The sequence below is a fragment of the Argiope bruennichi genome, chromosome 8, assembly GCF_947563725.1.
Source record: "Argiope bruennichi chromosome 8, qqArgBrue1.1, whole genome shotgun sequence".
NCBI lineage: Eukaryota > Metazoa > Arthropoda > Arachnida > Araneae > Araneidae > Argiope > Argiope bruennichi.
The window spans coordinates 117460252-117483025 of NC_079158.1; the positions used below are offsets into that span (position 1 = coordinate 117460252).

At 32.0% G+C, this 22774-nt stretch overlaps 1 protein-coding gene across 1 annotated transcript in view; it reads left to right on the forward strand.

The window, feature by feature from the left end:
• LOC129980899 (hydroxyproline dehydrogenase-like) overlaps positions 1 to 22774 on the forward strand; it is a 49575-nt gene that overhangs the window by 14330 nt on the left and 12471 nt on the right. The window contains exons 4-6 of the mRNA XM_056091361.1: positions 908 to 1031; positions 4711 to 4800; positions 14431 to 14514. Of these exons, the coding sequence (XP_055947336.1) occupies positions 908 to 1031; positions 4711 to 4800; positions 14431 to 14514 (298 nt within the window). The remainder of the gene's footprint in view (positions 1 to 907; positions 1032 to 4710; positions 4801 to 14430; positions 14515 to 22774) is intronic.

Here is a 22774-nt window from a genome sequence, read left to right on the forward strand (position 1 = left end):
CTATATTAATAGAATTAATATAAATATATCATTCAACTTTGATTATCTATATCGTATCAGAACTAAAGAAAATACTAATTTATACTTGAGAAATAAACATAGATTAGCAAGATCTGGTAATTGGCAAAATCGTTCCAATTGTTAAGGCGTAGGCCATTGCCAAAGTTTTATTTTGCGATGGAGGATGGAACAAGCGACTATTGAAGATGTATCTGGGAGTCGTGAGCTTTCCAATGAAATAAAAATTTTAAAAATCTGTGCTATTATTGTGGCTGGGTAAATCTGTCTCGGTTTTACCCTTTAAAGAATTTACAAAGTAGTAGTGTTTTTGAACCTTTTTCTAAAATAGAGTGGCATAGAGAGCAGGCGGTCATTGAAAATATATCTAAAAGTCTTGAGCTTGCATTATGACACGAAAATTGGAGAAATCAGACAACTAATTGAGGTGGAGGTCGTTTATTCTTTAAATATATAGATATCATCTTATATTTAAATATAAATATAAACTATCGTGACGATTTTTTTTTGTCTGTAACAACAAACAAACAAACTGAATGAACTTCCCGTAGCATTCGTGTGTATGGTATTCTCATAGAGGATGTATCTCATATGAAGCATTCTCACTGAGAAATCCGTTTAAATATTGTGAATATGACCGAATATAGTTACAGAGAGAATTAAATCATAGTTTCACTGTAAGTAAGTAGTAAAGTTCTTAAGTAAAATATAATTTCTCTGCGAAAAGATTTCTTTGTATTATATTAACAAGAAACTTATGACAATTGTTATAAAGGCCATTTTGAATTACCCTGTATAAGGTTTTTCATTTTGTATTAATTGCATTTAAGTTGTATCTTTATATCCGAATAAGAGAATTTCTTAATAAATGCTGCTCTTTCACTGACAGGTGCGAGGCGGTGTACCGGGAGAACTGTCGAAGGATCCTGGGGGCCATCGATATGTCTGCGGGAAGTCCCCCCTCCCCCATGATACAGCTCAAGCTCTCCGGCCTCCTACCTGCAAGATTGCTGGTGAGTGAAGGAAGTGCCTGTTCTTCATGTCCGACAACTATAAATTGTTATTTATTACATACAGGGATATTGCTTGCTCTTCCTATCCAATAACTATAAGTTGTTATTTCTTATGTACTGGGACATTGCCTGTTCTTCCTGTAAGTAATAATATATTCCGATAACTATAAATTGTTATTTCTTACATATTACTATATTGCCAGCCCAAATGGTAATTAAAACATAGTCCTCCCTTTCATTTTACCCAATGACGAATTAAGCCCATGTGCAATGCAAGTGTCGGTGGCTAATTTCCTCAATTTCTAAAATCAAATATTTTTTATTCTAATTCAGTATTGATATGAGTAGTTTTATGAAGCAGATTTCGAAAAACTGAAATAAAACATTTAATCATGAGTCATCTTCAAAAGAATGGATTTCAGTATCTCGAGTATAAAAATAATATTAACAAAGTAGTAATCTATATCTATATCTATATCTATACTTATAATAAAGCTCAATGTGTGTGTGTGTGTGTGTGTGTGTGTGTGTGTGTTGGCGTTCTACAGGCCAGGTCATTTGACATACAGCTACCAAATTTGGTACATGTATACCTTAGAGGTCGGGAATGTGCACCTGGGGTCCCGTTTTTTGAAATTTTAATTAGAATTTTAATTATTAATTAAAAACTAACTTTCCCGCCAAAAAAATCTTCCATTTTCCCCACCGCCAACTTTTCCGCCAAAATAATCTTCCATTTTCCCCAACGCCAAATGATTTAGGTTTTAGTTCTTTTTTTCTCCTAACAGTAATGAGGCTAGGGTTAAGATTTTTCGGCGGATTATTTCAAACGATTCTGTTTATTTTCTTAATGTTTTATGCATTTAAAATGAAACATTGTTAATTAATCCATGTTTCAGATTCATTCTGAAGTACTTTTGAATTAAAATAACACAGAATAAGGGAAATTAAAAATGTCTAATCTGCATAGCGTTACCCCAACTGGCGTAGAAAAAATCACGCATTTGCGTTACCGTAAAAGGCGAAGAAAATTCACGCATGCGCACTGTGTTCTGATTGTTGGCATGGCAACCATTATCAACGGACGATTTAAATTACTTTTAGGTTAGTTGTATGCTTTTGTAATTAAATTGTATTTATGTTAATTATATATTTTTTGATATATGCTTATAGTTTTAAGTACATCGTTTTTTAAGTAGTTTTTTTTAACCTGTTTTCAATGATTTAAATTATTTTTAGGTTAGTTGCATGCTTTTGTAATTAAATTGTATTTATGTTAATTATATATTTTTTGATATATGCTTATAGTTTTAAGTACATCGTTTTTTAAGTAGTTTTTTAAATCTGTTTTCGACCGATTATTTTAAACGATTCATTTTATTTTCTTAGTGTTTGATGCATTTAAAATGAAACATTGTTAATGAATCGATCCGTTCATGATGAATCTGAGAAAATTTTGTTGACAAATTCTTGAGATATTATACAAATTAAGAAAGATATTCTTTAGTGCCCATAAAGTTTAAACGCTCAGTGACTCTATTATCAGTAATCATATTATTAAAAAAAAATGCTTTGTTTCAGTAAAAAATATTATTATATTAATTGCAGATTAATCATTTACACTTTAATTTAAAGCATAAATTCTACGAGGGGCAACAGAAAATGAGAGAGATACATATCGCGTTATGACTGAATGCCTTTATAATATTATGAGTGAATTATATGACTATCAAAATTTGAAGTTTTAAAATATTTTGCTGAAGAATCTATTAAAGTTGGAATTGCATAAAATATTTAATTATTAAAATTTTAACGAACATTAAGATTGGCGAACCGGCTGGTCGCCAAAGGCGGCTAGTAAAATAATAAAACTTTCTTTTACTCATTCTAAATATCAATCAGTGGTAGGATCGATTTTTTTAATTATAAGCCGAAATATTTTTTAGAGTTTTCAAGTAATATAATAGGAAATTGGCAGTATAAAGTTTATCAATTAGAACAGTTGTTAGAATAATTTTCCAAAATTTAAACAATGCTTGATTTTAGTTTTAATGAGTTCGAGAGAACAATCTTTGTAAATTAAATGAAAGCATAAATTTAAATTACTTTAAATATACTATCAAGACTGAATATATAGTACTTATAGTATATTTCTTTGCAATAAGGTAGTAATTTCCTTAAGTATTATTTTATAAACAGAGAATTAAAAGGGCATGATGATATTTTATTGATTTTTCTATTTTTATATTCTATTTAAAATTTTTCTCAATTATATAGAATTAATAACATGTGTATACAAAATGCTGTGATTTCATTGTTTTAGTATACAAATTTAGATACTAAAGCAATAAAAATATTGTTGGAAAATAAATATACTTAAAATATTTATAAGAAAATTTTCAGTAATGAGAGAAAAATTATAAGAATAGAAAATTAGTATTAAAAAACTTATTTTTTGAATTTTAAAGCAGATGATAAAAGGTTTTTCGAACAATATTCTCCGAAATTAATTAGATAAAAAAACTTAAAATTTTGATTAAATTAAAAATTTAATTAAATTTCTCGTATTGATCATCTACTACTGAGGACATAATTAAAGGCTAAATTTGGTAGCCATAAGCCAATAATAAGCTAATAATAGTTTTGAATGATTTTTTTTCGTCACCCAAGTAAATTCAATAAAATATGACAGCTTATAATCATCCTCCTATAAAAATTTAGTTTTTTTTATTTATTTTCTTTAATCTTAGAAATATTGTCAGGTTCGTGTCCCGATTCCACCGAAGAACCGTCGTGTAAGGGGGTCTGTTGCAAGTTAAATTCGTCTTGACCAAACGTCCTCCCACTGGTGTGGTGTGGTGTGGAGAGGAGGGTGCCAGCTCACGTGTCGTCCTCGTCATCTGACCGCGGTTCAAAATTACGAGGTCCGTCCCAAAATAGCCCTAGTGTTGCTTTACAATGGGACATTAATATACCTAAACTAAACCAAACTAAACAAAGAATTTTATTAATGATATTAAAAAGATTAATGAATTTGCACATGGCTGCCCTTCGTGGCTCGTAACACATCGAAACGAAATTCGTCAGGCCAAACGTCCTCCCGCTGGTGTGGTGTGGTGTGGAGAGGAGGGTGCCAGCTCACGTGTCGTCCTCGTCATCTGACCGCGGTTCAAAATGACGAGGCCCGTCCCTAAATAGCCCTAGTGTTGCTTTACAATGGGACATTAATATAACTAAACTAAACCAAACTAAACAAAGAATTTTATTAATGATATTAAAAAGATTAATGAATTTGCACATGGCTGCTCTTCGTGGCTCGTAACACATCGAAACGAAATTCATCAGGCCAAACCTCCTCCCGCTGGTGTGGCGTGGTGTGGAGAGGGGGGTGCCAGCTCAGGTCTCGTCCTCGTCATCTGGCCGAGGTTCAAAATGACGCGGTCCGTCTCAAAATAGCCCTAGTGTTGCTTTAAACGGGACGTAAATATAACCAAACCAAACAAACTTAGAAATACTGTTTACTGATGAAATATATGTTTAATTCCGTTTCCAAAGATAATTAAAAAGGTATTCTAGCAGTTTATTTGCGAAATATATTAAATTTTTGGTACGAGGATACGTAATTGTTCAACTCAGGAAAAGCTCACAATGCAGTGAATACCACTTTTTCTTTCTCCAGGTGCAGGTCGGAGATTGCTATTTGGCGACCGATTGCAGGCAGAGAGTAGTCGAAGCCCTCGGCGAAGGATTGGCGGGGAAGTCCGTGCAGGTAAGTTAGAAGTACTGAATGAAGAAATAAATTTTGAACAAAGGCTATATTTTAGAACAAGGCTGTCTAACTCAAATGCTATCAAATTTAAAAGATCTAACTAACGGGTCACAACTCCATCCTCCTCAATTTTTATAAAAAGGCAGATTCAGACAAAAACGCAGTATTTCCTGCCTGACAATTAACATCTATTTTTCTTCTACTAGTTCTATTTCGATGTTTGTCTTGTCTACAATAACCAGATTTGAAGCTTATCTAAGTGAATGTCAATCATTTTATATCTTGAAGGAGCGTAACTTCTTTCTGTAAGTGTAAATAATTGTCTGCAGAGACGAATGCTACTAGGGTTTATACAAAAACCGACTTTTTGAAAAACCGGTTTTCGAATTCAATATTTCAAAAAACCCGGTTTTCGAATTCAATATTTCAAAAAACCCGGTTTTCGAATTTTTGTCAAAAATAAATAGAATAGGGAAAAATATTTAATTTAATTTATGTAGGACTCAGAAATCACTACTATTTTAGAACGCACATTTAATTACATTTAGGACGATTAGGACATTTAGGATATATATACATTAACATAAAAGAATTGAACATTCAGTAGATTTCGTCGAATACGTCGCGTCTCGTCTCGTCTTTACTTCGTCCAGATCCGTCTGATCTGACACGTCTTTACTCTCGTCCAGATCCGTCTGATCTGACACGTCTTTACTCTCGTCCAGATCCGTCTGATCTGACACGTCTTTTCTTAGTAGATCACTAAGCGGTTTTGCGATTTTTGAATAGTGGGGTATGAATTTCCGAAAATAACTAGCAAGGCCTAAAAAGCTTTGTACTTGTTTAACAGTTTGTGGTTGTGGAAATTTTTTTACAGCTACCGTTTTAGATACAGAGGGCTGTATAGTTCCGTTTTGGATTCTATAGCCTAAAAATTCTATTTGTGGTTTTAAAAACTGACACTTCTTAAAATTAAACTCCAAACCGTACTCTGATGCAACCTTCAGAACACGTTGTAATTTTTCTAGCCCTTCTTCCTCGGTTTTGGATGGTATAATAATGTCGTCCATATAAATCAGTACAGTTCCATCTAGCATCAAATTCCTAAATATCACATTAATGTAACGCTGAAATACACTCGGACTATTGGAAAGTCCAAATGGTACTTTAAGAAATTCCCACTGGCCATGATGTGTTACAAAAGACGTAAATTTTGTGCTATCTTTCTCTACGTCTACATGAAAAAATCCGTTTTTCAAGTCCAAAGTAGTAAATATTTTTGATTGCTCAAGTTTGTCGAGCAAATCTTCTATGAGGGGTAAAGGGTACCGATCTTTAATCATCTTTTTATTTAGCTTACGATAATCAATGCATAACCTATAACTATCATCCTTCTTCTTGCACAAAACCACGGGTGAAGAAAAATTTGAACTACTGGGTTTTATTATCCCTTCCTGTAACCATTTATCAATCTGAGTTTCAACGAATTTTTGTTCTTTAAAAGGCAGCCTTCGAGGGTTATGACTAATCGGAATATCATCGCTCAATATTATTTTCATTTGCAAATCCGTACTTTTTGTTTTGTTTGGCGAATACTTATTTAAAAGACGATTTATTTCCTGTCTCAACGGTTTTTTTACATGACTCATGTCGATTTCATCATAGTTTATCGAATCCGTTAAATGAATGAAGTATGGGAGAGGATGTGTATTTATTTTATTGCCAGTCTCAGCAAAAATAGGTGCCTGACTGTCTCTTTTCAGCTCCGAGGAACGTAGTGATACGACCTTGACCTCGTTTCTCACCAGCCGGGTGTAATTTATTTGGGCTCTTTTTTCATGAATGATAATTTGATTTTCTTGGAATGAAAAGCTTAGGTTATTTAATACGTCCATACCAATGATTATTTCGTTCGGCATTATTTCTAACACATACACATTAGTTGATATTACATATTCATCAATTAATATATCACAATAAAAAAAACCTAGAGGAGTAATGCTATCTCCACTTATACCAGCTAATTTAACATTATCAGTCATTAAATTAGGTTTACCAATTTTCAAATAAAAATCATAATTAATCATAGTAATATCACTTCCAGTATCAATTAATGCATCACAATTTACACCATTTATTTCAACATTTTTACTAAGCTTATTTACAGTTTTTGGAGAGTTACGAGTATATACTTTATTAGAGAGAGACACTTTAAAATCTCTTTGCGGGCAGTTACTGGCTTTGTGGCCAAAGTTACCACATTGGAAACATTTCAATCCTTTGTTTTTAAACTTGCAATTAGTTGATTTGTGGCCAGTCTCATTGCAATTAAAACATTTATTATTACTCTTGTTATAGTAATTATCATCAGCATAATTCTTTTGAGCACGAACGAACGGCAATGGTGAATTTTTAGCTTCTTTCGCGATATCAAATTTACTTCTGTTTTCGGAAACACGCCAATTTCTGTTTGTTTCCTTTTTAAGGTGACTTCGTGCAGCTTCATATTCGTCCAGTTTATTAACCAAATCTTCTACTTTCTTTATTTTGGGTAAATCGTCGAGGAAATGATCGCGTACGTCATTTGGTATTTTACTCTTTAACTGGTCAACGACCATTAGCTGCTTTAAATCTTCAAAATCGGTTATTTCTAAACAATTTATCCATTCCTCAAAAAAGTTATTCAGTTCAAAACCGAAATCCCGCCATGATGAAGAAGAATCTCGTTTGTGAGTAAAGAACTTCTGTCTGAGTTGTTCGGAAGTTAATTTAAATCTTTTAAGCAAGAGTTTTTTTATGTAATCATAGTCATTAGCTGATGGATCAGGTTCGCGAGCAATTAAATTGACTATATCCAATGGTAATAACCCGAGTAAATAAGAAATCCAGTTTTCTTTTGCAATGTTAGCCCTACTTATTTGTTTCTCAAATAACGAAAGGTAAACACTTATGTCTCCGCTATTATCGTAATTCTTTAGCAATTTTAATATATCAGTCTTAGGCATATCTGATGCAGTTAAAGTATTTTCTCTACTTTTTAACTCAAGTTCTAACTTTTTCAAAGTATATTCACGCTCATTCTTTTCGGCTTCTGCCTTAGCCTTTTCGGCTTTGGCCTTTTCAGCATCTAACCTTTCGCGCTCCTGAGTGATAGTTAAAAGTAAATCTTTTACGAACTTTTCGTCATAGTCTTTCGACTTTGTTATCATTGTAACTAACTGTCGCACTTTGGCATCCTGTGGTGCCGTTAGTTCTAATTCGTCTACTAAAGTTAGTAAGTCGCTCTTTCGTGCTCGTGTAAGAAATGCCATACTTGAGAATAAATCAAAATTGTACTCACAATTTCTTCAACGTCGATCCACACTGCGTCAGTCCACAAGGAGTTGGTATCCAAAAGGTTTATTGTAGCACGTCAAATTGCTCTACGTCAAATTTCACTCCTGTTTGGCTCTTCATTAATATCTCGGCCGAACCCCCATATTTGTAGGACTCAGAAATCACTACTATTTTAGAACGCACATTTAATTACATTTAGGACGATTAGGACATTTAGGATATATATACATTAACATAAAAGAATTGAACATTCAGTAGATTTCGTCGAATACGTCGCGTCTCGTCTCGTCTAGTCTCGTCTTTACTTCGTCCAGATCCGTCTGATCTGACACGTCTTTTCTCTCGTCCAGATCCGTCTGATCTGCCCTCCGTCTAACCAGCGTCAACTCCGTCTAACAACCAGCAGATGGCGCTCGTCACTACATTTATATAAAATAACAGAAAACGAAATCGATATCAAAATCAAAGTCAATATATATATATATATATATAATAAGGATTACATATACATATTACTTACACAAAATAACGAAAACTCAAACTAAAATTTCAAATAATATATATATTACTTTTACTAATTTAAATTTCTCCTATGAAAATGGGATTTTAAAAAACATAAAATATTCACTGAACTGTGGCTAGGTCTTGTTCTTATTTTGGACATATATATTGACATATTGCCTGAAATTGAAAATACTCGTTTACTAGCTATTGAGCTTGGTTTTATAATCTTCAGGGCATCAAATAACAAATCTAAGTGTTTTTGTTATTTTATTCGTTGCCTCAAATAACGAAAATTCAGCTTTCAGTGTCTTTCGATTTGTAAGTTTTTCTTCAGGGTCTTCAAAAAACTTATGAATTGATTTTTCTGTGGCTTCTTTTAAAAAAGCATTACTCTGATTTCTTCGGTTTGCGTATCATCAGAATCGGTTTCTACATAAGAATTTGGAAATATTCAAAACAATATATTTCCAGATAACTTAATAATTTCGCATTTTGAAGCTAAAGAAAGTACACTAAATTTCTTCGCTGGACTAGAAATGTTTTGTGGATTTTGCAAATACAGTAAAATAGTTGGTAATTCTACTTGTCTTCTTTCTTGAATTCGTTCTTTTAAAGCATATAATGATTTGAAACTTATTTCAGGGTTTAAATTGTTTAATTTAATTAACAGAAATTCAAATATACCTTCACATGTTAATAAAATGACATCTCATCGTCCTAAGCCTCCGGCTGTTTAGACGCATTGGTCTCAACCGATAAAATTCTATTTTTTAAGACGAGGAATATTCAGGCGTTCCAGAAAACCTGTTTTCAAATGTGACAAATTTACTTAAAAAAAAGAGGTTTTGAAAAATTGACAAACCCTAAATGCTACCACACCTGAAATAATTTCATTTATTAGCTTCAGAGTATTTGCAAAGTCTTAATACCTTGATTGGCAAACATTTGTTAAATACGGTTGTTCCAACTGCACTGAATTTGGTTTCAAATCTGAATAACTTTGGATAACAATTATTATTTACATATATCTAATATATCAAAATCTCATGTCATGGTGTTTGTGTTCGCACTCCTCCGAAACGGCTCGACCGATTTTCATGAAATTTTTTATGTGTATTTGGTATGAGAATAGATCGTAAAGTATATTTCACAGTGCTAGGTAATTACGGTGTTCCCATCCACTTTCACCGTACGCTGATGAGATCAACGCTTGCTTGAAATTATCGCCACTGTGGCGTAATATTGAAAAAGACCAGCTAATCTATCTAATATATCAAAATCTCATGTCATGGTGTTTGTGTTCGCACTCCTCCGAAACGGCTCGACCGATTTTCATGAAATTTTTTATGTGTATTTGACAGGTATTAGAATAGGTCGTAAAGTATATTTTATAACGCTAGGTAATTAGGGTGTCCCTATCCACGTTCACCGTACGCTGATGAGATCAACGCTTGCTTGAAATCATCGCCACTGTGACGTAACGTTGAAAAAGTCCAGCTAAAAATAAACACGCGCGTCCAAATGCTACAAGATCCATCTGCTGACACATTCTCGGACCAATTGTTAGATGTCGGCGATGGAAAAGTGGCTGTCTAATAAAATACTGGATGTATAAAATTGCCCACTAACTTCTGCACTATCGTTTATTCGCAAAATGCTCTCATTGACTGCATATTTCCCGATGTACGCACATAATACATAAATCATGCATGGCTGGCAGAAAGAGCTATTTTGGCAGCAAAAAATGTGGACGTCGACGATTTAAACTTCAAGATACAACAGTCGTTGCCAGGCGACTTGGTATCATACAAATGGATCAATACAGTTTGCGATGCTAACGAAGCTGTAAATTATTCAACAGAGTTTTTGAACTCACTGGATTTGCCATGCATGTCACCCTACTTTCTACGACTGAATGTTGGATCTCCGGTTATTTTACTTCGGAATTTGAACCCACCATGGCTGTGCAATGACACGCGATTGATCATTAAAAAATGGACGAAAAACGTTATCGAAGCAGTCATTTTGAATGGCATTTTCCGAGCCGAAAATGTTTTGCTGCCATGAGTTCCAATGATTCTCACAGACGTGCCAATCGAATTCAAACGCGTTTAATTTCCTATTAGATTCGCATTCGCAGTGACAATCAATAAGTCGCAAAGCCAAACGATGTCTGTTTGCGGCTTAGATTTGGGCACACAATGTTTTTTCACACGGGGCATGTTCTCGCGTGGGCAAACTATCGAGCTTATTTGTGTTGACTAAAGACGGACTGAGAAAAATATCGTACACTCATTTGCTCTTCGAAATGAATATTGATTTTCTTTATTTCATTTTTATACTTTAGGACAAAAAATATATATAATTTTTTTAACTTTACTTTTAACTTTTAAGAGATCAAACAATGTATATGTTCGTTATGTTAATGAAATACATTGTATTGAGAAAATGAATGGTTGGTGTTTTTTTTTTTTTTTTTTTTTTTTTATCGGCGATCATCGTCTACAGTGCTCCATTCCTCTTTCTGTCATAGATCCCATCCCCACACACTCACAATGTATTCGTTAACAACCAAAATATTCAATAGAAATAATTTATAAGGCAGAACAACGTTTGCCGGGTCAGATAGTCTCATTATAAACATAAGATGCTCTGCACTTCACGATATTTTGTGGTATTTAGAATATAGAACAATGCCTTACAGATATTGTACAATATACTGTGCCGATTGGATTAGGATTGATTCTATGTCTATGGACGAAGAAGAAATAGAAGAAAACAAAGTTTTTTTTTTCTCAATGGTTTAAAACCACCCAACTTTTCTGTTGTTAATGAAAAGTGTTGATGTAATGTAATCGTTTAAAGGTAAATATTAATGTTTGTTACTAGTAATTATGTATTATTACGAATTTTAAAGATGAAATTACAAAATTTTCATTGAAATCTAGGGGGTTCCGCCCCCTGGTCGCTTTTGCTCGCTCACCCCCATGAACTGTTAAAGCAGTTCCTCACGGATCGCTTCGCTCGCCCACCATCTACTAAACCATTTTAGTCTAGCAATAGATATATTCAGATTCAATTTATTCCAAAATATGATAAAACAATGAAAGAAACAAAAAAAGGCAAAGCAAAAAGTACACTCGCAAAATTCACCTGCATCAAAGTTCTTTGTAAACACACATAACCTTTCATTTAAATAATTATATACATCCACCAAAGAAACAAATTTTTAAAAATTGTGCTTTTCTCACAATTTTTAAAATTTGGGAACTATACCATAGAAACAGAATTAAAAAAAAATGATATTTACAACAAAAAAAAAATTAAAACAAATTTGCCACTTGAATTTACTTTTTTCCCGGTAACGTTCTTGACAAAAAGAACAGTGCCACAACTATGCTCCAGTAGTTCGGAAACTTCGCTCCGTACACATAAACATTTTACCCTATCTCGTTCATAACGACTGGATCTTCTTATGGACGATTCTTGAACATTTTCATTCGATCTGTTTTCTCTTTTTCGACGATTTCGTTTTAAAATCGATACGGTACGACTTAAAGTCATCGTAAAAAAGTTTGTCCGTTTTTTAATTTATTGTTTAAAAAAATTTCAAACCGATACAAGAATAGCGTTCTCTTAAAATCTTATCAAACCGCGCGTTGAAGTTCCCGGGCGAGGTTGAAGTGCTTCCAAATGGCTATTAACAAATTCGGCCTGATTTTGCGTCCACGTAAGCGTTTTATATAGAAAGATTTTGTTGCATATTGTTATTTTTGATTAAGAATAATTCGTTGTGGATTGCTTGCGATTCGCGCACTGTGAATTTATCATCCTCATTTTAGAAGTTATATAGAATTCAAGTTACTGGATTTGTCAATAGTGGATGCAGTTTGGTGGAATAGCTGGAATAGTTATAATAGTGTAATAGCTATCCATTTAGCATCAGCATTTTGACTGTTTCGTTACAGAGGGTACCACGTTTTGCGGGGAGATCTAGAGGATAGTAGCTGAGCAACTAATGGTGTTTGAAGGCACATAAGAATTTTGGATAAGTATACTTTGAGTAGATAGACACATTCAGAGAACTTCAGAACACTTCACCTCCTTGTCAGCGTGGATAAGAATCCAGCCAATAAGTAATCGGGTTATCGCTCTGGTGTACAATAATAGAGGAGTCATAATCGATTGAGTTCCAGTTATTCCTATATCGATGATGCAGCTTATCTTCTACGATAAAGATTGGACCGTGTTTGATGACAATCCTTAGGACTCTACCATTTGTTTACCTGTTATCAGTAAATTTTTACTGGGCTAGACTGAGATAATCCCTATATGATCATCTATAGTGAGTACTGTAAGATACGCAATTGCTTAAGAAAAAGTGCAAATGATTTTTTGAGGCAACATCTATAGTGAGTACTGTAAGGTACGCAATAGCTTAAGAAAAAGTGCAAATGATGTTTTGAGGCAACATCTATAGTGAGTACTGTAAGGTACGCAATAGCTTAAGAAAAAGTGCAAATGATGTTTTGAGGCAACATCTATAGTGAGTACTGTAAGGTACGCAATAGCTTAAGAAAAAGTGCAAATGATATTTTTGAGGAAAAGATTTAATTTAGGTACTTGAGTGAATATCCGTTCTGAAGATACTCATTGTTTGTGTGACATATTCTTTCTACTGATGAGACTTTTTTTGATGTAGTTTTAAATATTTGAATATTTAACTACACTGGTGCTCAGAATTAAGAGAATTTGTATATTTTGTCGAATAACTAGCACTCTCGAATTGTGGTTTTGTAGAAACGCAGCAGAGGTTTGATGGTCTGGGCAGGCATCATGTTGGATGACCGCACAGACCTCCATGTCTTTGAAAGAGGCATTGTGACTGGTGTGAGGTATAGGAATGAGATCTTGAAGCCCTGTGTTCCCTTTCCAGAGGTGCAGTTGGCAATGATTTCTTTTTAATGGATGACAACGTGAGGCCACCTAGAGATCATCTGATCGACGAATTTCTGGAAAGTGTGGATATTCGCCAAATGGATTGGCCAGCCAGATCTCAACCTTATAGAACATGCTGGAAACACTCTGGAGAGTACAAATTCAAATAGCAATCAACCCTCCGAGAGCTATCCAGGGATTGAAAACAGCGTTGCTGAACGAATGGGACCACTGGCAAAAATAAATTCCAGCATGGAATCCCAGAGCGAGGCCTGTATATCTGCAAGAAGGGACCATACCTCCTATTAATTCATTTTTTATTCTATTCTGCAACTGCTGTTTCATGCTTTTAGCGCATTGAGATGCGTGAGGATAGAACCTGGGACCTTGATACCAAAACAATTGCTCGGGTAGCAGGGCTGTTAACTGGCTTATATGCTATTCACCACATGCTTTTCACCTCCGATGAGTGTTACGCACGATCATGTGTGTGTGTGTATTATAACTGTTGAATGATCATTTTTTTTTGTATTATATCAACCTATGAAAAAATAAATTTCATTAAAATCTGACTAGTTTGAACACCAGTGTATTTTAAGTTATAAGGTTATCAAGACCATTTTGGCTTAAATTATCATCCTTTCATTGCCCGTTGAATGAAAAAAAAATCCCACAATAAGTGGGACAATTCCGTTTAAAAAGTTATTCCGTTAAGATATTAAAAAAGTTCCGTTAAGATCATGTACAAAACCACATTTTATTTTCTGAGTATTTTATTTTAAACATTATTTTTATATCAATTCAATAGTTGTTGTGAACTATACGCATTCATGAAAATGCTTCTTTCCACAGATGGGGCCTTTCGAAAAAACCTTGACCAAAGATGACCAAGATGCTTTGAGCAGAGCGGTGGGACGACTCAGAAGTATATGCCAGGTGAGTGATGGGAAGATTCAATTTGTATCCGTTTCTTTTCTATTTGCAAATGCTAGTTAAATTTATTAGCATAAGCCTTTCTTAAGTATCTAACAACTGTATTATGAAGGGTGTCCCAAAATTAACACAAGATTTGAATTTACCACCATTTGTGCAGTAAAGTGTTGGCAACCTAATTAAAAGCACCATTTGACAGTTGATAATTTAGGTTACTAAAAATGGAGAATTACGCGATATAACAACGTTATATCGTTAACGCTAGATTTACATAAAATAATTTTTTTTAAAATTGTTATATTTTTATTGAATTGCTTACACAGGATAAGGTTATGTATAACCTCAATTAAAACAAGATTTGAATTTGCCATCATTTGTGCAGTGGCAACCTAATTAAATGCACCATTTGACAGTTGATAATTTAGGTTACTAAAAATGGAGAATTACGCGATATAACGACGTTATATCGTTAACGCTAGATTTACATAAAATAATTTTTTTTTAAATTGTTATATTTTTATTGAATTGCTTACACAGGATAAGGTTATGTATAACCTCAATTAAAACAAGATTTGAATTTACCATCATTTGTGCAGTGGCAACCTAATTAAATGCACCATTTGACAGTTGATAATTTAGGTTACTAAAAATGGAGAATTACGCGATATAACAACGTTATATCGTTAACGCTAGATTTACATAAAATAATTTTTTTTAAAATTGTTATATTTTTATTGAATTGCTTACACAGGATAAGGTTATGTATAACCTCAATTAAAACAAGATTTGAATTTACCATCATTTGTGCAGTGGCAACCTAATTAAATGCACCATTTGACAGTTGATAATTTAGGTTACTAAAAATGGAGAATTACGCGATATAACGACGTTATATCGTTAACGCTAGATTTACATAAAATAATTTTTTTTTAAATTGTTATATTTTTATTGAATTGCTTACACAGGATAAGGTTATGTATAACCTTAATTAAAGCAAGATTTGAATTTACCACCATTTGTGCAGTAAAGTGTTGGCAACCTAATTAAAAGCACCATTTGACAGTTGATAATTTAGGTTACTAAAAATGGAGAATTACGCGATATAACAACGTTATATCGTTAACGCTAGATTTACATAAAATAATTTTTTTTAAAATTGTTATATTTTTATTGAATTGCTTACACAGGATAAGGTTATGTATAACCTCAATTAAAACAAGATTTGAATTTACCATCATTTGTGCAGTGGCAACCTAATTAAATGCACCATTTGACAGTTGATAATTTAGGTTACTAAAAATGGAGAATTACGCGATATAACGACGTTATATCGTTAACGCTAGATTTACATAAAATAATTTTTTTTAAATTGTTATATTTTTATTGAATTGCTTACACAGGATAAGGTTATGTATAACCTTAATTAAAGCAAGATTTGAATTTACCACCATTTGTGCAGTAAAGTGTTGGCAACCTAATTAAAAGCACCATTTGACAGTTGATAATTTAGGGTTACTAAAAATGGAGAATTACGCGATATAACGACGTTATATCGTTAACGCTAGATTTACATAAAATAATTTTTTTTAAAATTGTTATATTTTTATTGAATTGCTTACACAGGATAAGGTTATGTATAACCTCAATTAAAACAAGATTTGAATTTACCATCATTTGTGCAGTGGCAACCTAATTAAATGCACCATTTGACAGTTGATAATTTAGGTTACTAAAAATGGAGAATTACGCGATATAGCGACGTTATATCGTTAACGCTAGATTTACATAAAATAATTTTTTTTTAAATTGTTATATTTTTATTGAATTGCTTACACAGGAATAATGTTATGTATAACCTTAATTAAAGCAAGATTTGAATTTACCATCATTTGTGCAGTAAAGTGTTGGCAACCTAATTAAAAGAACCATTTGACAGTTGAAAATTTAGGGTTACTAAAAATGGAGAATTACGCGATATAACGACGTTATATCATTAACGCTAGACTTACATAAAATAATTTTTTTTAATTGTTATATTTTTATTGAAATGCTTACACAGGATAAGGTTATGAATAACCTTAATTAAAGCAAGATTTGAATTTACCATCATTTGTGCAGTAAAGTGTTGGCAACCTAATTAAAAGAACCATTTGACAGTTGATAATTTAGGGTTACTAAAAATGGAGAATTACGCGATATAACGACGTTATATCATTAACGCTAGACTTACATAAAATAATTTTTTTTAATTGTTATATTTTTATTGAAATGCTTACACAGGATAAGGTTATGAATAACCTTAATTAAAGCAAGATTTGAATTTACCATCATTTGTGCAGTAAAGTGTTGGCAACCTAATTAAAAGAACCATTTGACAGTTGATAATTTAGGGTTACTAAAAATGGAGAATTACGCGATATAACGACGTTATATCATTAACGCTAGACTTACATAAAATAATTTTTTTTAATTGTTATATTTTTATTGAAATGCTTACACAGGATAAGTTTATGTATAACCTTAATTAAAGCAAGATTTGAATTTACCATCATTTGTGCAGTAAAGTGTTGGCAACCTAATTAAAAGAACCATTTGACAGTTGATAATTTAGGTTACTAAAAATGGAGAATTACACGATATAGCGACGTTATATCGTTAACGCTAGATTTACATAAAATAATTTTTTTTAAATTGTTATATTTTTATTGAATTGCTTACACAGGAATAATGTTATGTATAACCTCAATTAAAACAAGATTTGAATTTACCATCATTTGTGCAGTGGCAACCTAATTAAATGCACCATTTGACAGTTGATAATTTAGGTTACTAAAAATGGAGAATTACGCGATATAACGACGTTATATCGTTAACGCTAGATTTACATAAAATAATTTTTTTTAAATTGTTATATTTTTATTGAATTGCTTACACAGGAATAATGTTATGTATAACCTCAATTAAAACAAGATTTGAATTTACCATCATTTGTGCAGTGGCAACCTAATTAAATGCACCATTTGACAGTTGATAATTTAGGTTACTAAAAATGGAGAATTACGCGATATAACGACGTTATATCGTTAACGCTAGATTTACATAAAATAATTTTTTTTAAATTGTTATATTTTTATTGAATTGCTTACACAGGAATAATGTTATGTATAACCTTAATTAAAACAAGATTTGAATTTACCATCATTTGTGCAGTAAAGTGCTGGCAACCTAATTAAAAGCACCATTTGACAGTTGATAATTTAGGTTATTAAAAATGGAGAATTACGCGATATAACGACGTTATATCATTAACGCTAGATTTACATAAAATAATTTTTTTTTAATTGTTATATTTTTATTGAATTGCTTACACAGGATAAGGTTATGAATAACCTCAATTAAAACAAGATTTGAATTTACCATCATTTGTGCAGTGGCAACCTAATTAAATGCACCATTTGACAGTTGATAATTTAGGTTACTAAAAATGGAGAATTACGCGATATAACGACGTTATATCATTAACGCTAGATTTACATAAAATAATTTTTTTTTAAATTGTTATATTTTTATTGAATTGCTTACACAGGAATAATGTTATGTATAACCTTAATTAAAGCAAGATTTGAATTTACCACCATTTGTGCAGTGGCAACCTAATTAAATGCACCATTTGACAGTTGATAATTTAGGTTACTAAAAATGGAGAATTACGCGATATAACGACGTTATATCGTTAACGCTGGATTTACATAAAATAATTTTTTTTTAAATTGTTATATTTTTATTGAATTGCTTACACAGGAATAATGTTATGTATAACCTTAATTAAAGCAAGATTTGAATTTACCATCATTTGTGCAGTAAAGTGCTGGCAACCTAATTAAAAGCACCATTTGACAGTTGATAATTTAGGTTACTAAAAATGGAGAATTACGCGATATAACGACGTTATATCATTAACGCTAGATTTACATAAAATAATTTTTTTTTAAATTGTTATATTTTTATTGAATTGCTTACACAGGAATAATGTTATGTATAACCTTAATTAAAGCAAGATTTGAATTTACCATCATTTGTGCAGTAAAGTGCTGGCAACCTAATTAAAAGCACCATTTGACAGTTGATAATTTAGGGTTACTAAAAATGGAGAATTACGCGATATAACGACGTTATATCGTTAACGCTAGATTTATATAAAATAATTTTTTTTAAAATTGTTATATTTTTATTGAATTGCTTACACAGGAATAATGTTATGTATAACCTTAATTAAAGCAAGATTTGAATTTACCATCATTTGTGCAGTAAAGTGCTGGCAACCTAATTAAAAGCACCATTTGACAGTTGATAATTTAGGGTTACTAAAAATGGAGAATTACGCGATATAACGACGTTATATCGTTAACGCTAGATTTACATAAAATAATTTTTTTTAAATTGTTATATTTTTATTGAATTGCTTACACAGGAATAATGTTATGTATGACCTTAATTAAAGCAAGATTTGAATTTACCATCATTTGTGCAGTAAAGTGCTGGCAACCTAATTAAAAGCACCATTTGACAGTTGATAATTTAGGGTTACTAAAAATGGAGAATTACGCGATATAACGACGTTATATCGTTAACGCTAGATTTATATAAAATAATTTTTTTTTAAATTGTTATATTTTTATTGAATTGCTTACACAGGAATAATGTTATGTATAACCTTAATTAAAGCAAGATTTGAATTTACCATCATTTGTGCAGTAAAGTGCTGGCAACCTAATTAAAAGCACCATTTGACAGTTGATAATTTAGGGTTACTAAAAATGGAGAATTACGCGATATACCGACGTTATATCGTTAACGCTAGATTTACATAAAATAATTTTTTTTAAATTGTTATATTTTTATTGAATTGCTTACACAGGAATAATGTTATGTATAACCTTAATTAAAGCAAGATTTGAATTTACCATCATTTGTGCAGTAAAGTGTTGGCAACCTAATTAAAAGCACCATTTGACAGTTGATAATTTAGGGTTACTAAAAATGGAGAATTACGCGATATACCGACGTTATATCGTTAACGCTAGATTTACATAAAATAATTTTTTTTTAAATTGTTATATTTTTATTGAATTGCTTACACAGGATAAGGTTATGTATAACCTTAATTAAAGCAAGATTTGAATTTACCATCATTTGTGCAGTAAAGTGTTGGCAACCTAATTAAAAGCACCATTTGACAGTTGATAATTTAGGTTACTAAAAATGGAGAATTACGCGATATAACGACGTTATATCATTAACGCTAGATTTACATAAAATAATTTTTTTAAATTGTTATATTTTTATTGAATTGCTTACACAGGATAAGGTTATGAATAACCTCAATTAAAACAAGATTTGAATTTACCATCATTTGTGCAGTGGCAACCTAATTAAATGCACCATTTGACAGTTGATAATTTAGGTTACTAAAAATGGAGAATTACGCGATATAACGACGTTATATCATTAACGCTAGATTTACATAAAATAATTTTTTTTTAAATTGTTATATTTTTATTGAATTGCTTACACAGGATAAGGTTATGAATAACCTTAATTAAAGCAAGATTTGAATTTACCATCATTTGTGCAGTAAAGTGTTGGCAACCAAATTAAAAGCACCATTTGACAGTTGATAATTTAGGTTACTAAAAATGGAGAATTACGCGATATAACGACGTTATATCATTAACGCTAGATTTACATAAAATAATTTTTTTTTAAATTGTTATATTTTTATTGAATTGCTTACACAGGATAAGGTTATGAATAACCTTAATTAAAGCAAGATTTGAATTTACCACCATTTGTGCAGTAAAGTGTTGGCAACCTAATTAAAAGCACCATTTGACAGTTGATAATTTAGGTTACTAAAAATGGAGAATTACGCGATATAACGACGTTATATCATTAACGCTAGATTTACATAAAATAATTTTTTTTAAATTGTTATATTTTTATTGAATTGCTTACACAGGATAAGGTTATGAATAACCTTAATTAAAGCAAGATTTGAATTTACCATCATTTGTGCAGTAAAGTGTTGGCAACCAAATTAAAAGCACCATTTGACAGTTGATAATTTAGGGTTACTAAAAATGGAGAATTACGCGATATACCGACGTTATATCATTAACGCTAGATTTACATAAAATAATTTTTTTTTAAATTGTTATATTTTTATTGAATTGCTTACACAGGATAAGGTTATGTATAACCTTAATTAAAGCAAGATTTGAATTTACCATCATTTGTGCAGTAAAGTGTTGGCAACCTAATTAAAAGCACCATTTGACAGTTGATAATTTAGGGTTACTAAAAATGGAGAATTACGCGATATAACGACGTTATATCGTTAACGCTAGATTTACATAAAATTATTTTTTTTTAAAATTGTTATATTTTTATTGAATTGCTTACACAGGATAAGGTTATGTATAACCTTAATTAAAGCAAGATTTGAATTTACCATCATTTGTGCAGTAAAGTGTTGGCAACCTAATTAAAAGAACCATTTGACAGTTGATAATTTAGGTTACTAAAAATGGAGAATTACACGATATAACGACGTTATATCATTAACGCTAGACCTACATAAAATAATTTTTTTTAATTGTTATATTTTTATTGAAATGCTTACACAGGATAAGTTTATGTATAACCTTAATTAAAGCAAGATTTGAATTTACCATCATTTGTGCAGTAAAGTGTTGGCAACCTAATTAAAAGAACCATTTGACAGTTGATAATTTAGGTTACTAAAAATGGAGAATTACACGATATAGCGACGTTATATCGTTAACGGTAGATTTGCATAAAATAATATATATATAATTGTTATATTTTTATTGAATCGCTTACACAGGATAAGGTTATGTATAGAATAACAAACTGTCGAAATTTTCCAAGCCCATTTTGTATAAATATGGCGGAATTTCTTTGATGCAGCGTTGAATTTCCTCCCTCAATGCACGCATGCTTGTGAGTTTGTTGGCATAGACTTTGATTTCAAATAACTCTATAAAAAGATACTCAATGGTGTTAAATCACACGATCTAGGACGTAAATTTTTAAATTTTCGAACTGTGGCAGTCAGATTATCACTTTCATTATTTTTGAAATATTGTTCAACAATGAAAATACTCTGTTCTATCACGTATCTTTCTATTTTTACTGACCCTAAACTGTCAGCTGTCAATTTTTTTTTTCATAAAACTGTCAATACTTTACTGCAAAAAATAATCAAATCCAACAAGGAGTTGATTGTCTATCTGTCTATACTTTTAGAAGCATGTAAACGCTATAATTCAAAAACGGAATTATTAAAATGCATCAAATTTGTTATGTGAATTTGTGACTACAAGTGTAGTTCTGTGTCAATTTTTTGTTTCATTCGGGTGGGAAAAGCGCATCTAAAACACAAATTCAATTTTTAGATACTATTAACCACACTCCAGGGCAGAGCCGACCTTCTCTATGAAGGGTCCTGTGGTGAATAGCATATAAGCCAGTTAACAGCTCTGCTACAAGAACAATTGTTTTGGTATCATGGTTATGTTACTGGACTGCTAACCACAAGGTCCCAGGTTCTATCCTCGCGCATACCAATCGACTAAATTGGTGACCTCAGACGATGAAACCTCAACCTTCGTACAGCTGTTGTGGTGCCATCTACCCGCAACCAAAGTCGTCAGACTCACTTGACGCAGCAAACCAAAGTCGTCACACTCACGTGACGCGGCACCCAACACACTCGCTACTCAACTGGGTACAGGCCCATTCAAACAACAGCTAATATTACATCACCACTCAACAGCCATATCGTTCGTCTCACCTCCGCCTCACTGGAGGGAGAGTCTGTGGTGAATAGTATATAAGCCAGTTAACAGCTCTGCTATTAGAACAATTGTTTTGGTATCATGGTTATGTTTCTGGACTGCTAACCACAAGGTCCCAGGTTCTATCCTAGCACATCACATATCGCTAAAGGCCCGTGTGCAAGAAACCAATTGGGGCCTTATATTTTTTGAAAAGTCTACAAATATACCAGTACGAACAGAAATTACTATTGCATGTTTATTTAATGCTATTAATTACTTCGGGAAAATTACAATTTTTTGCAATTTCTTTTTCGATGTTTAATATAGCAGGTGCATGTAAGCGTTATGCACACATGCTTGACCGAAGACAATTCTTTATTAATTTTAATTTGCTGAAAGAG